At 39.1% G+C, this 16,020-nt stretch overlaps 1 protein-coding gene across 4 annotated transcripts in view; it reads right to left on the bottom strand.

Moving 5' to 3' along the window:
- The window catches only part of SPATA7 (spermatogenesis associated 7), an 87,524-nt gene that overhangs the window by 36,951 nt on the left and 34,553 nt on the right, over positions 1-16,020 (bottom strand). For 2 of the 4 annotated variants that reach the window (XM_074956080.1, XM_074956082.1), the window contains exons 2-5: positions 15,740-15,814; positions 14,086-14,178; positions 10,564-10,611; positions 236-369 (exon numbers count right to left, since the gene is read on the bottom strand). In XM_074956080.1, coding sequence (XP_074812181.1) covers positions 236-369; positions 10,564-10,611; positions 14,086-14,178; positions 15,740-15,814 — 350 coding nt within the window. The remainder of the gene's footprint in view (positions 1-235; positions 370-10,563; positions 10,612-14,085; positions 14,179-15,739; positions 15,815-16,020) is intronic. The other 2 variants (XM_074956081.1, XM_074956083.1) reach the window with 2 other exon arrangements.

Raw genomic sequence — 16,020 nt, 5'->3', positions numbered from 1 at the left:
GCACTCTGCTTATTTACACTAATGTTTAAATAAAAAGGGTCAAATCCTGAGGTCTTTACTCAGTTTTTATTCAGTCTGAACTTCTTTGGACTCCTGACCAAGGAGTGAGCATGGAGTGAATAAAAACAGAATAAGGACTTGAAGTCTTGGCCCATAATATCTAACTGTTAAATCTTGGTAATTTGTATGTACAAAGGGAAATATCTACAATTTGAAACAAAGTTAAAATATCTACCTTTACAAAAGTGGATGACAGTGGCCTCCTGCTTCCTCTGGAGCTGGCCCGTGAGGCATTTTTTGCTGCGCTCATCTCCTTCTCACACCTGGCAATTTCCTTCTTGAGTTTCTCTCTCCGTTGCTGGTCTGCAACTTAGGAAAGAAAGAACCAAATAAAATTAGTGAGATTTTAAAGGAATGTTACTGAGTCCTTCTCTCTAAATGCATTACCTTGTGTGGGCTTTCATTCAGTCAGAAAAGTAAAATGTTGTCATGTGTTCCAGTTTGAACATACTGTAATCATGAAAAATAACTCCTATTGTCAAAACAGAATATTAAAACTTATGTTGCTTTCTTTAGGGTTAGAAATTTTGAGTTCTACAACTACAAAAAAATACAGTGGAATTGGAAGACCAAGTTCAGCGACATGAGATCTACTCAAAAATCCATAGCACTGTTCCCATCCATACAGCACTTCCAATTCTGATCCTGCTGAACAACAGTATTTCAACAGTATTGAAATTTTTGGTGAAAAACAACATCATTTGTAAATGTTAAATCTTGCTAAATTTATATGTACAAAGGGAATTGCGGGACTCAAAAAATTTGGGGTCAAACTCTGGAAAAAAGTAGAAAGGTCCCCAAAATGGGCATACAAATAATACTGCAAAAGCAGCAAATTACATGTCAGGAGCATGAATAGTCTACGTAGGGTCTGTGTGGATGGGCCATTGCTGGATCAGGAGGGAAGAATCAGATAAGCTACTGAACCTTGGCCCAAATGCCTCTCGAGAGCAGAAGATTGGCAAAGTGTCTGTGCCATCAAGATTTGGGGGAGGGAAGGGAAGGAGCCATGGCCTGCTGCAATATGGCCCTTTGCTCTTAATGTTACAAAGCTTTTCATGTGTATTCTAGCTGCATAGTGGGGTGTCATAAACTCTGAAAGTTAATGTGATTCACAAAGCTGCATGCCTCAGTAGAGGCAGCCTGAACCAAAAACACCAGCACACTCATTTCCAAATGTCAATAAAGAGGGCCTACAGAAGATACAAGTACTTGTAAAATGCCAGTGCAAAGGGACTGCAAAGCCACCAACCAAGGAATACCCCCCGTGTAGAAGGAATCTAGAGGGCAGTAGGCTGCTGGATGCAAGTTGGGGTAGCCCTGAGGCAACCTCCCAATGGCCCCAGACTAAGGGAGACAAAAAGTAACATAGATCCACCTTCCCCCCCACCTCTTGGGTCCTGCACCAAGCAAAGTGAGAATCAGGTCTGGAAGCTCCATTCTTTGAAGTATGGGTTTACTCAGACAACAAGCGAATCTGTGTAAGGGGCTTGCTCCCATAAGGCACCGAGCACTCATAACTCCCACTGCAACCAACTGGAGCTGAAGACACTCACCACCACCACACAGGATCAGACCCCAAGACATGAGCCGATGGTGCAGCTATGACTATGTTAATTACAGCAAGAGACAGAGAGGCATTTGGAAGGAAGCGTAGTACTATGGGGGAGAAACTTTATCAGTTAATTGGACAAACTAAGATAAGCTTCCTCACTTCCTTCTGCCCTAGAAATAGTACAGGCCAAATTAGTCCCTGATGTAACCTCAACTAATTTCAATGGGATTATACCAGGGATGAATTTGTCTCTGTGTTCTTGTTGCTGTGCCATGGACTAAATGCCCATCACTGCCAGCAGAATAATTCAAACAAAAGGAGATGCATCTTTTAACAGATTTAGTAGGAATGTCTGTTAGATGAACTATAAATAGCCTTAACTGTACAGAGAATCCCCAAACTAAAGATCAAAATTGATCCAAAATGTCAACATGTCAAATGTCTAAATCTGCTTGTTTACAAGTAAAAAAAAAAAATCGTTTCATCCACTCTTTAAAAAAACAGCGAGTAATATCCGAGTATAAAATGCATCCTGCAGTTTTAAATTGCACGATCTCCAAATCTTAATGGAATCTAGAGATCAATGAGTCTCATCAGTGACCCTGCTCACAATCATTGTCAGGCTTAGTAATGAGATAATGCATTATATTATAAGCATATTATTATATTATATTATATTCTACGCAGTCCGTGAGCCTGTTCTGTTAATTCTGCAGGCAATAAAAAGTGGTGTATGTATGGCTGCAAGCGTTTTTAAAGGCTGTATTGTATACTATTCCCGCCCCGCCACACACACACACAACTTTTTAAAAGGATACTGAGCTATGAAATTCTTACTAATACAATTTAGAAACTACACTACTGACTAGGCAAATGCCTATTACACAAAGTTCAGAGGATACCAAACAAATTTCCCTTCATTATAATTTTATTTTTCTGCAGTGGTTGCTCCCTCTACAGGCTTGACTCTATTTCCATAAACCCAGCACTTCAGCAATATTTCTAGAAACCTGCCTGGAGCTACAAAACATTGCTTGGCTGACTGAAATGAAGATGATAAAACTTGGAAGTAATTCAAAAATCTATCAGACATGTCACACTTCTAAGGAGTTTGGCAGTCCAGTGCTTATAACCACAGCACGAGTTTGCTTAATATGAGTGGTTGTCCTTTGCTCTGAATTTCAGATCTCTACAGTCACCATATATCACAACTAGATACAATTTGCAATATTAATGCCTGAATTGATTTGTTTTTTAATGTAAATAAACTATTTTAGACATTGAAAAATTAGTTGAACAAATAAAAAATTATCTTATTGAGCTTAGCCAAGGGTAGTGCATGTCCCAGAGCATAATTTAACACTGAGTAATGCTGTACTTCCCCATGTGAACCAACTATTTATTTGCCAACTCAATTCTGGGCATTATTTTACCATATGAATTCCTCCAGACCAAGAGCATGCAAAGAAGTCACATCATGTATCTTTCAAAGTGGAGATGCCATCCTCAGTTTGGATGTGCTGGAAGTGGCCATGATTTGTAATATTCAGCACATCATAGGGTGAAGCTAGTTCTGTAAACAAGTGCTGTCTTTCGTAACACCCTTCTCCTTTGCATAGCTCAGTCTTAGTTAATGAAAGTCCCAATCACACCACAACTTAGCCATCGAGGGTGAAATCCTGGCCTCACTATCATTTTAAATGAACCATGATTTCACACTTGGAGCATTCACTGTTTATTAAAAGGACAGACAATATGAGGTTATGGTTTTCATAATTTTAGGACACGATTCTGCCACCCTTCCTCAATGTTAAGTAGCACCTTACTCTGAGAACAGCCCATTCAATCAATGGCACTACTTGTGGAATAATAGAGTACTCAACAAGAGTAAAGGTGACACATGATATTTGTTTAGGAACAGATTCTTCCAGCCTTACTCATGTTGAGTGGAACGTTACTCAGAGTAGACTCATTTAAATCAAAGGGACTACTCAAGAAGCAAGGTACTACTTAGCATGAATGCAGATGGCAGAATCTGGCTACAAGTAAAAGCTAGAAGTTAAACACCTGCACAACTGAGGGTAAACAGACTAAGAATCACAGCTGTATTAGTTTCAGAGTAGCAGCTGTGTTACTCTGTATCCACAAAAAGAAAAGGAGTACTTGTGGCACCTTAGAGACTAACAAATTTATTTGAGCATAAGCTTTCGTGAGCTACAGCTCACTTCATCGGATGCATTCAGTGGAAAATACAGTGGGGAGATTTATATACACAGAGAACACCCATTGTTTCGTGTTCTCTGTGTATATAAATCTCCCCACTGTATTTTCCACTGAATGCATCTGACGAAGTGAGCTGTAGCTCACGAAAGCTTATGCTCAAATAAATTTGTTAGTCTCTAAGGTGCCACAAGCACTCCTTTTCTTTTAGCTGTATTAGTGTAGTCCGACAAAATTTAGCCCCAATTATCCAGTGTAATGTGGCTATTTTGTGCTCCTCAGAAATCCCAGTGCTGCCCTGAAACTAGCTTCCTTACTCTGCAGTTGAAGGATACTAAAATTAAACAGAATTGCCATACTGACTCCCAACACCACCCACTCTCCCAGATGTTCATGTAGGGAATATCCCCAGAGAAAAGAGGGTGTGTCATCCCCTTGTCCACCAGATCCTCAGCTGCTGGAATGTCCACACGGGGCTGTTGGCTACTGGTATAGATTAGGACAGTTTCAAATTGCTCTAATTTATGCTGAGGGACTGGACTCGCACTCTCACCTCAAAATTTGCACTAAGTGCTCCCTGGCCAGTGTATCACCAGCATTTTGTAGTACTTCATATACAATAATGCAGTGATCAATTTCACTTTAATAAATACAATCAGGAAAATGAATACCTGATTTAGTAAATGTAAAAGGAGAGGTACACTCAGTAAGAGCAATATATTTCTATGTGACCAAATCCTGGGGTTCATACTCAGCTCTTACTTGGAACTAGTTTATTGCTAGGTCTTTTTACTAGGCACAGTCATATTTACAGTTGCTGTGCACCCCACTACACGCTCTATGGGCTACACAGCTCCAATGACCATAGCCCCACCACTTCTTAAAAACCCTCTCTGTGGCAGAAGGAGTCCACACAAAGCACAGTTCTGTGGAATGTAAGGGCACGGATCCTCCGTGCATGTTTTCCACATCTGGCTCCACCAACCCACATGGGAAGCATAACTGCAACGTCTCCCCTTGGTTATTTGGCTTTTCACTCCCCCAAAGGGCAAAATGCATCCCTCCCACACCCACCCCAAAATAACCACGTCATCTTATAAGTTTCCTGATTTGCAACTGTTTTACAAAATAATAAATAAGTTTACCATTGTATCCTGTTTTGAAAAACATTTTTTGAAGAACAGAATGCAGTGTTCTTTCCATCTTTTTATAAATACTGTTTGCCAGTAAAGTAATTGACCCCTTAAGATGAAAGGCTAATATCAGCTGTTTTTGAGCATTGGTTAGATTTTCTTGTAAGAATGAAAATGTAGGCCCTGAATCATCCTGTGACTTACAGAGTGGACATTTGTTAACTACAGACTTACTGGTAACAGTCTTGTGTATACTTTACACCTCTGCATTTACCAATCCAGTTTCTTATGGATCAGAGTCAGTAATACAAACTTGCTTTGGACTTTTTGGTGCTGCATATGACAGAAAGTGCATTGATCATGCAAAGTGTGGTAGAAAACAAAGAGGTGTTGACTGAATTTATGCCTACATAACACACTCATTCACACTTTTAAAATAAGGTTTTCTCTTTAAAACCATTTCCATGTCTTTCCATCTTAATCTCCCACAGAGTGTCCAGCAGTATAATATCCACACAATACACTGCACCCACAAGTAATTGCAAAATTGTGGGAGAAAAAATAAGAGGCCAAGACTCAGCTGAAAATCTGACCTTTATATGTAAAATGTTGTTTTCTTCAATGTAGTTTGTGACAATCTTTATTGGGCATTATGTATAAAGTTTAAAAGAGAAGAGTCACAAAAATTATTCAAGGACTGGAAAAAGTGTCTTACAGCGAGAGACTTAAAGAGCTTGATCTGTTTACCTTGTCAAAAAGAAGACAGAGAAGTGACTTGTTTGTGTATATGTACCCTCACAGGGAGAAAATAATAGGTGCTAAAATGATTTTAATCTAGTTGGAGAAAGACATAACAGGAGCCAATGGCCAAAAGTTAATGACGGTCAAATTCAAACTAGAAATAAGGCATACAGTTTTAAAAGTGAGGGTGATTAACCATTTGGCCAAAATATCAAGGTATGAGGTGGAGTCTCCATCTCTTGAGGTCTTCAAATCAAGACTGGATGCTTTTCTAGAAGATGTGCTTAGTCAAAAAGAAGTTATTGGGCTCAATACAGGGATGACTGGGTGAAATTCTTGGCTATGGTAATGTAGGTCAGACTAGATGCTCTAATGGTCCTTTCTAGCCTTAATCTATGAAAAATGTATTATGTTGCTTTAAATAAATTTCTTCCTCAGAGGTACTGCCTTTTATGGAGAACAAAAATATGTATCTACTGCAGAAGCATTTCAAATTGCTAATTCAAAATACAGGGACATAGAGATATTTACACATTTGTTTTTCATATTTATAAGCAAGAAATTCAGATGACAAATACACGGGACTATATTTTCAAAAAGATATGTCTGATTTCTGTGCACTATTATCATGTGTGTGCAAACATGCACAGTTTATATGCATAATTCAAGTGTATCTTTTAGGAAAAGATACATATATTATAGTTGGAGCAAACAACACCAGTGATAATTAAGATTGCCTGAGTGTTTCTGTTTAAAGGCCATATTTCAGTTACTTTTAACCTTTACCTTTTGGTCTGAAATTTTCTGAGTCTGACCTCAGTTGAAGGATTATTTTTTAGGAAAGTTTGAGAAAAATGGTTCTGCCGTTTTTGAGTACAATAATAGTAAAAAATATACACAGTTCTTAATGGCTCTAATGAGCCCTCAGGGAGTGACAGAACTTGGAAACTTGGCAGTTGTAGTAAATAAGTTAACCCCTCCCCCCATTCTCACTGTTCTGTTGGCACTATCTGTGTATGTAAGAAAACCCCATGTCATTACAAAATGCAGGTGTGTCTGGAATGAGGTAGGGCTCCCTTATTGCATAGATTCTTAGAAAGTATGCATGAAAATGAGGCAGGACTCATGGGGATGGTGGAAGGGCCAGTGCAGGGAAGATTGTGCGAACTTCCTGCACAGCAGCAAAACATGGACAAGTTTGATTTTCCTAGTTTACACAGAGATTTTATGTTTTTCACAACACAAAGATCATCAGTGATAATGCACAAAATGTACACGTTCACATGTGGAGGTAATGCTGGAAAAAATCAGGCCTAAAAATATAAAAATCCTGATAAGTTCCTAGGTCTAGGCAAGGAAAAGTATCAGTTAGACTGCATCATTATTAGGTTTTTTTCTCCTAAAAATGAGCATGTTTAATCACTTCTAAATAATGTAACTGCAGGTTCATACTTGATATTCATCCACTATGTGTGCTGGATTTCTGGTGGGCAACTTCTCAGAACGCATATTTTTCCTAGCAGGAGATCTACACTCTCAATCACTAGGTTCAGGCTGCACTATCAGTGTGTTCTGTGGAAAAACCTCTAAACATATGGGTTGCAAAAGTTGTTATTATTGGAATCCAGGCATGTGTAGCAGCACCTGTCTTATTTGGCAGGGCTTTTGTCAAGTTTTCTGGCACAAATGCTACAATAATGAGATTTCTAATAGGCACTGGTATTGACATGCTTAGGGTAATTCTGCACATAGAAATTTCATATTTCAAGAAGTTTCACATTTAACAACTATTTTAAGTCAATAGAACTGATCTAATACACATGTGCATGCTTGCTGCTGGCTCAGTTGCATGGCAGCTTGCCTGCTTTGCTGCCAGCTAGTATAGTGGGAAAAGAACTATGGAAACTAAATACACTTTAAGGGCAGACATATTCACTTGTTTGGAGGAAGTGCCAGCTCCAGTATCATGTTAGTGCTTAAGAACCAATGACTGATCCATGGCAACAGCCCAAAGGGAACTATTCACCTGCTATTTTAGCAGAGCAAGAAGCACAATTTAGGGGGGGAATTTTCAGCATGATGTGCAGGTGTTCTGCTTTGCAACTCTCGTTAATGTTAATAGAAGCCATGCTGATAAATCTCAGCACTTCATACTGAAAATCTGCAGTCAATGTGTGCTTTGAGAAGCAATGAGGGGAGAAGAGGACTTCAAAGCAGAACGGTGAGAAAATTCAGCATCTGAAAAAGTAACTGAGAAACTTTACAAAAGCCTCAATAAAGTGACTGTAAATCCCAGATTATGGCACCACAAGTAAAATATTTCACAGTTAAGAAGTAAAAAGTAGTAAGATATGGAATATAAAAGGAAAAAATAGTAAATTAATATGTTTGAACATATGGCAAAAAACTAACTACTCCATGTCCTATGGCTCACATGGAAAGGACAACTGATATGAGATTATTTTAAAATGATCTTTTTCTGCTATGACACAGCCACCTATTTGATATGGGATAGGAAGAAAAGTTCCAGGCCAGTTTGAAAATAAGGTGAAAGAGCAATTTAGTGAGGATTTAGTGTACTGTTTTTACCAAGCAGATGGGCAAATACACTAGCTGCAGCAAAGGTGTAAAGTTTCCATCACACACTGGTAGGAGATTAATTCCAATTCTGTAATCATGACAAAGTTACACAGTCTGAGAGTGGTCTGAGTAAACTGAACAGAAATGGAAATATACTGTACCTAGGCAAGTTCCATTTGAAATATGGGATACACCTACTAGTGCCATTACAATTATCTGTTAAGATTAAGGCTCTGTCCCTGTTTTCCACATGAACTCATATAAACCAGAAACATTTACTATGGCATGAACCGTGTCATATAGGTTCAAAAGCTCAGGAGTATTTTGTTTGTGAAAATAGAAGGCTCTGAAATAAATGGGCAGAAAGTTCAGAAAGGCCTGAGCACTGAGCAGGTGTTGGAGAATCAAGGCCTGACCGAGGCAGCAAGAGAAGTCACAGAAGGGAACTTTTTTTTTTTCAAAAACAAAACAAAACAAAACAAAACCATCCAAGCACTTTAATCCTCCCTCCTACACCAAGCCGAAGTAGCCATGCTTGGTACAGAGAAGCTATTCATACAGCTGGGGCACTAGGAACAATCCTACATCCCAAGCTGTGATCTGCAGGATAGCGGATATGAAGCTGCTCTTGCAGCCTAGAGGCTGTAATAATCCCTTGTGATACTGTTCTAGCCTGTGCTGCATCCTCTGAAGACAACAGATGATGAATCCACAGATTGTCATGGACCTTTTGGCCCTGATTTGCTCCTTGCCTAACATCCCTAAAACCCATTCCACAGGGACATGTAACAGCCCCCAGTGAAACTGAGCACTGCTGCCCAAAGGGTGTGTGAACCATGTATCTTGTCTCCTCACAACACACTGATTTGGCTGTGTCTCGGACTAAGTACAGAGAAGGAGGGTCTAGATTCTGCACTGAGTAGAAAACACATTCCATGGCCTCCTTCCATCCAAAATGACTACTTTAATAAGTCACTTATCATCATCATCATCATCTTATCTTTTGTTACTAATTACAATACAAGCATGGAAACAGCTACACAAATTATTCGCATGTATTTTGACAAGAATACAATGGAGAAATATGTTTGTTAATTTAACAAGCAGCTGAGGTTTTAGCCTCTTTGACTGATACACTTATCTGAGCAGTCAGTAAGCTGATGTCTTGGAAGTCACTGAATTTCAGCTTTCACTGTTGTCACAATAACTTTCTCCTTTCTCTTATCACAAACAGTATTTGATATAGAGATATAACTGACAATAGTAATAACTGCAGCTCAGTCTGGGTTGATAGTGACCTATGTTGTTACCACCTGATGGCTGTATGATTGTTTTTGTGAAACGAGTTGATTGGTCTCAGTCCAGTTCCTGGCGGGTGTTGACTTCCCCAAAACACCTCTGGAACTGGCACGAATGGGCACTCTTGTTAAAAGTCTTCATAGAGAGTCTTAGTGCATATGGAGACAAATTTTCCCTCCCACCCCACATGTGGTGCCATAAGGTCAGAGATGTAACAGATTGGAAGAGAGGTGGGAGAGAGAATATTGCACTGCTCCTGCTTCTGCTGCATCCACCATGGGGAAGAAGACGACTTTAAACTTCAAGGTTGGCAATAACTTGCTAGATGCATTTCACTAGGGCTAAATTCATTACAGACTGCCACAAAAAGGGGAATGAGGCGTGTTATAGAGTCATGAAGATATGTATGCCTTATTGAGTAACTGAGACCTTTTATTGTTATCCTTGTGCATCCTCTCTCATTTCCTCCCTTTTCTGTTTATGAGCCTCACTTATATTGTGAGGAATTTAGATTGTGTGCCCTTCTGGGTGGGGACTGGGACTTTTCTTGTATTTGTGAGGCCCCTACTTCAAATTTGAATGTTGTCTCATTAATAGCTAGGGCCCCATGTCCGTCATGGAGGTTGCAGAAGTCACGAATCCCTGGGGTGACCGGAGCAGCTGCTGCTCGGGTGGACCCTGGGGTGGCCAGCTGGAGCAACCGCAGTCAGCGGCACCTGGCAGCTGGTGCTGCTGGCCCAATGTGCCTCCCCAACCTGCGCCCTCCACCAGCGGCCCCCCTCACAAGATTTAGTCAGGGGTATTTATAGTATAAGTCATGGACAGGTCACGGGACATGAATTTTTGTTTATTGTCCACGACCTGTCCATGACTTTTACTAAAAATACCCATGATTAAATCGTTGCCTTAATAGCAAATAACACTCTAACTTTATAAAACTTTTTAAAGAATTAACATCTCATAGCAAATACTTACATTTGATGCTGGTTAACCTGCTTTTTGGCACTGAACAGTCTACGGCTGCTGAAAACAATAAAAAAAATAAAAGTGAGTTATGCAAGATCCTATTCTTAATATTTGCTATGGTTAGAAGAATATATTAGCAAAATATCACTAAAGGAAGACTTGTTTAATTAAAGGCTAACAGTTTATATTTTTCATTGTGGTATCCGCTTATGGTGTATTCAGACCACTGGTTTGTTTTAATGGATTCAATTAAATGTCAAAGAAAAATTCTTGATGCTGAATTTTACAGGAAATATGCATTTTAATGAACATTCCCTATAAATACAGACTGTACTATTCACTTGCAGCTATGGAAAAGGAAGTGTAATTAAAGTATGGTACTTCCTGTAACTACATCTCCAAAGATATTGCTCCCCAGTGTAACATACTCAATAAAAACATGTTTATTCTGACCTTGAGTTTTAATGGATGACAAAGCCTGTATATTCCTGTCTTTAAAGCATGCCCTAAGAATATGTGCAGTGATGCTAGGGTGACCAGATAGCAAGTGTGAAAAATTGGGACGGCGGTGGGGGGTAATAGGCACCTATATAAGACAAAGCTCCAAATATTGGGAGTGTCCCTATAAAATCGGGATACCTGGTCACCCTAAGTGATGCATGGATGAGGAGCAACACAGGAATTATGACATTGGAATATGCTAATTATTTATCCAGTACCCTGTCTCTGAGAATGGCTGGAAGAAGGTGGAAAAGTATAATGCATCTAGTGTCGTGATAATATATCCCAAGAGAGAGGAATTTCTTCCTGAGCTTAACTAGGTCCTGATCCTATAACCATATGGGTGTTTAACTTTAAGCATGTGAGTAATCCCACTGATTTCAGTAGAACTACTCAGGTGCTTAAAGTTAAATATGAGTAAGGCTACAATTTAGTCATGGGTATTTTTAGTAAAAGTCATGGACAGGTCATGGGCAATAAACAAAAAAGCATGGCCCCATGATCTGACCATGACTTTTATTAAAAATACCTGTGACTAAATCTTAACTGCAGGGAGGGGGGCACTCCTGAGGACTGCTGTTCCCCCCCAGGGTGGGGCAGCATGGGCCCCACTGCTGCTGCTGCGGGGCGTGGCCCAGGGCCCCCTGCTGCTGGAGGGAGGCCAGCTCGAGGCCCTGCTGCTGCTTGTGGGGGTGGGGGGGCAGCCTGGGGCCCTGCCGACACTGCTGCTGGTCCCGGACCGCTGCTCCAGGGCAGCACCGGGCACCAGGTGCCTGGGGCTGCCAGAGCAGCGGCCAATGTGGCTGGCCTCAGGGCTTCTTCAGCTATTGGGATGGCCCTGTAGTCAGCCGCACCAACGCTGCATTACTATTTGCAGGATTGGGACCAGTTTATGCCATGAAGCATGGGACTAGGCTGTGAAATTTAAAACAAACACACACAAAAATCTACTTTTTTTTTAGTACTATGCACACAAAATATTTAATAAATTCCCAATGACCCTTGGGTCACTGCCCTAGATTCAGTACATTATATTCTATTATGTGACTTTTTAAAAAGGTAGGCAGAGCTTTGCAACCTAATTTTTTTCACTTGATTCTTTAATGAAAGGTTGACTGTAAACACTGCATAAGGACAGCATCACAAGTTTCTAAACTTCAGTAATATTCAATCTTTGGGCATAGTTTTGCCATAATTAAGCAAAATGTACTCATTTTGCACTAAATTTATACAAAAAAGGGAATTAGCTGTTATATATAATTTAAATGGAAATGGTATTGCTTCAGAAGGTTGTAGTGGCTGGTATGAAATCTGAATTGCGCTTTGGTGCAAAAAATTTCCAAATGCAATATAAGACAGAGCTACTTGGGAGTTAACCTCTCCAAACTGGAATAAGAGATTAAAATGAAAAAGTTGTGCAAGTTAAGGAAATCTGTGGGACAGCTTGCATAATGTCTGAGAATGGCAACTCCTCAGATCATAACTGGAGCAGGTTGCTTGTGACATTCAAACTTAAAAACGATTTGGTCAGAAATATGCATTTCAGTTAATATGGAAGTTAGAATGGTGCAACTACTGTTTCATCCTATTGCCATATATTATTGTGAGAGCCAGAACTCACAGTAGCAGATGAGAAGCAGATAAAAACTTTTCATAATATCACGTACTGTGATCATATGGATGGTGAGAATGAGTGCATATTAAAGCAATGTGACTGATGATAGTATATTTCTGTCAAATATGAATCAGGAGAGGAGTGTGTATTCGGAAGCATGCTGCAGCTGCAAAAATGAATGCCTTGGCAGAGATCCAAAGAAAAGCAAAAGCTATAGCTAAACAACATCAACTCGTAGACTGACAATATATTGGCACAGACAAGCCAAAGAGTCAGTACTCTTCCTCCCACTACATTTTTAGAAAAATAAAATTATAAATAAAACACACACTGGAGCCTCTGATTCACCTTGCTGTGCTTCCTCTGTGCTTCCTCTGTGCCTAATAAAGATAGTTATTGGCATTATCTTCTTCTTCATATTCTGAGTCTGAGTTTTAGTGATTATTAATAACTGAAGATTAGCAGAATCACTAGCCTGATTTCCTTTGATCATCATCCCACAACAAGCAAAAATGGATGAGGCAAGAAAGAGGATAAAGTGTTGGATTCTTAGTTCATAAGGAGCCAATATAAAACTGCACTATTATGAAGAGGCAGTGGTTGACTAGCTTTCCATTATAAGCTCAATTTTATCACAGCTACTCACCCAACCTTATCTTCACCCAAACTAAAACAATCTCCCTGATTCTTCTCATGAGTGCTCATTCCTCTGCCAGAGAAGAATTAAGCTGTGAGTGGAACCTTTACTCTGAAGTTCCAGACTTCCTAACATTTGCTTTGTGAAAACAGTACTCTAAAGGTTGAATTTACTTCTCTGTAAAGAACGATGCACATTATTATTGCTGTATGAATAACAAAGATTAATAATAGATTATATTAATTTACCAACATTTGGGGAAATTTTCAAAGTGCTAAAACACTCACATCTCCCTTCCACTGAGTGCAATGAGAACCCTGAGTGCTTAGCACCTTTGAAAATCAGGCCTTTTGGGGGGTTTCTTTTGTTTGTTTTTAAAAGATGAAATGCTCTACATTTATTCTGATGTAACTAATCTATGTTTACTGCCACAACTCTATCCTAATTAAGATTTTTTTTTTTTTGGTCTAAACATATTACTTAGCATCAGCGACAAAACAGAGTGAAATGAAGAGAAATCAAAGTAGTAACTTTCTATCATCATCCGAATGAATAAGAAAACAACATGTTAATGTGAGAAAAACAACCACACACAAAGTTACTGGATGACTTTTCATATTTATTATTAGTCGGAAGCAGCCAACTGACATCAGTAAGGAACAGAACCAGCAAAAACAAAACTTTCCACAACCCAATTCTTGTTACAGGTCTATTCTAATGCAAAGTGAAGGAAGGAGCTAAAACTGTGTGTAGAAGTTTCATGTTTGGACATTTTTACCTTTGGCTGAAAGGATTTTGTTATAATGAACAGCCATGTGATCCCTGATCAGGTACTGGTTATTTAGTCTCCGGGAGGAGTCAATGCAAAAAGCTAAAAAATTAAACACATTTGAATGTTATAAAAAGTAGTGCAAAGATCAATAGTTATTAATTAATTACAGTTCAAACCCAAACACAGTTCCAAACAAGAGCTGCAAAGATGGCAGACGGTGTTACATAATGCAGGCCACAAGAACCAGAGCATGGGCCTGCCCTTGCTTTTGGCCTCCCAACGTCACAGGTGACATGCCCTAAGGGGACACTTGTCTTTCCTAACAACTTCAGAATCATGGTACTTTTGGGAAAGGATACCAAGGCTTTAACTCACTCCTTCATTCTAGGATGTCATCTCTCCCTGCTACCTTTTCTCCTTTCCCTGCAGTGTTGGTTTGCACTACAGCCCCAGATCCAGTGGCTAAGCACTCTCATTCCATCTTCTACACGATTATACTGCATCTCTAAACAAACCAAACTGAAATTTGGTGGTCACCAAAGTGTGCTAATGCTCCCTTCCCTCTCTTTAAAACTGAATAGTGTGTGTCTGACAGCCTCAAATCCAGGTGTTCCACCCATGAATCCCATGCACTTTGTCTCTCCCACATTAATGGGCTGGTTTGGTAGCATTTTCATAGTTAAAATGCTGAGTTGATAAAGTCCAAGTTTTCCATTACTTCCACCGCATCCATCCAACCCCAAACTTTTAAGAACTTCTATTCCAAACCAGTAACAGAATATATGTTTACATTTCATCAGTATAAATAAATACATTTAAAAACAATATTCAGTTAGTTGTCCCTCCTCTCCATTTACCTGCCAGTCCCCAAGGCGAGGGTCTGCAGGAAAATGTTACCCACATTGTTAGAAGTTTTAGAGATATTACCAACTGTTACATGGGAAACAGAGATTCCTAAACTCAGGATATTGTGGGTGAGGGCCTGATGCTGTGAAATGTTGACTTTAGTGGGAGTTCAGCACACTCAGCACCTTACATGATCAGATTTGTCCCACAGAGTCCTAAACCATTTTCAATCATTTATTTTTATTTAAACAGAATGTTTTATTTAAACATTCATGTTTAAGATACCTTAGGATACAAAAATTTTAGATTGGACAGAGTTCAAGAAGTTCCTATAAACATAGGCACAGTTTTAGCAGGGCATTTAAGCACATGCTTAAGTGGTCTACAGAATAAAGGGCACTACTCATAATCTTAAAGTTATTATACATATGCTTAAGTGCTTTGCTCAATGAGAGCCATAGCTTCTTCATCACCTGAATGGAAACAAACTCAGTATCATATTAGAATACATATTATTCGTTCTGTTTGAGCCATTAGCTCATAAGAAATAACACTTAAAGGTGGTATTTTTACCTTTTTAGCTGTAATTTTATGTATTCTAGCCAGAAAAAGCACCAGGACACATAAAACCCACTTGTGAAAAGACCAAATGTCCTTTCAGTAAAGCACAATTGTATATTACTATTATTAAAACCTCAGTAAAAGTTTAAGTCAAAGGTTTTAATGAAATAACTTTTTTTTAAAATCAGAAAATAAACAAGTCCATATAAAGCAACCATGACAACCCTTTTATCAAATCATACATATTACTTACCATTACTCTGAGTACTTAAATGTCCTTTAAATGGGCTTGCTGGACCATATCTGGGAATGGCTGGGTATTCGCTCACTTAAACAAAAATGTTAAGCAATTAGAAGGAAATACATATTTTGACAAACAGGATAAAGCAAAACATGTTTCTTCAAAGCTGCAATGGTCTGTTTAAATCAGTTATTATGAGAAATTTGAATCTGTGGCAGCCAATCAGATTACTGGAAGGGTGGACTTTATTTAATATTATAATGTGAACATCATTATAGTTCAATGAGCTTCCC

Source organism: Natator depressus, chromosome 6 (genome assembly GCF_965152275.1).
Source record: "Natator depressus isolate rNatDep1 chromosome 6, rNatDep2.hap1, whole genome shotgun sequence".
Classification (NCBI taxonomy): domain Eukaryota; kingdom Metazoa; phylum Chordata; order Testudines; family Cheloniidae; genus Natator; species Natator depressus.
Note: the sequence above shows the minus strand (reverse complement) of the source record. Positions and strands in the feature narration are given on the sequence as shown.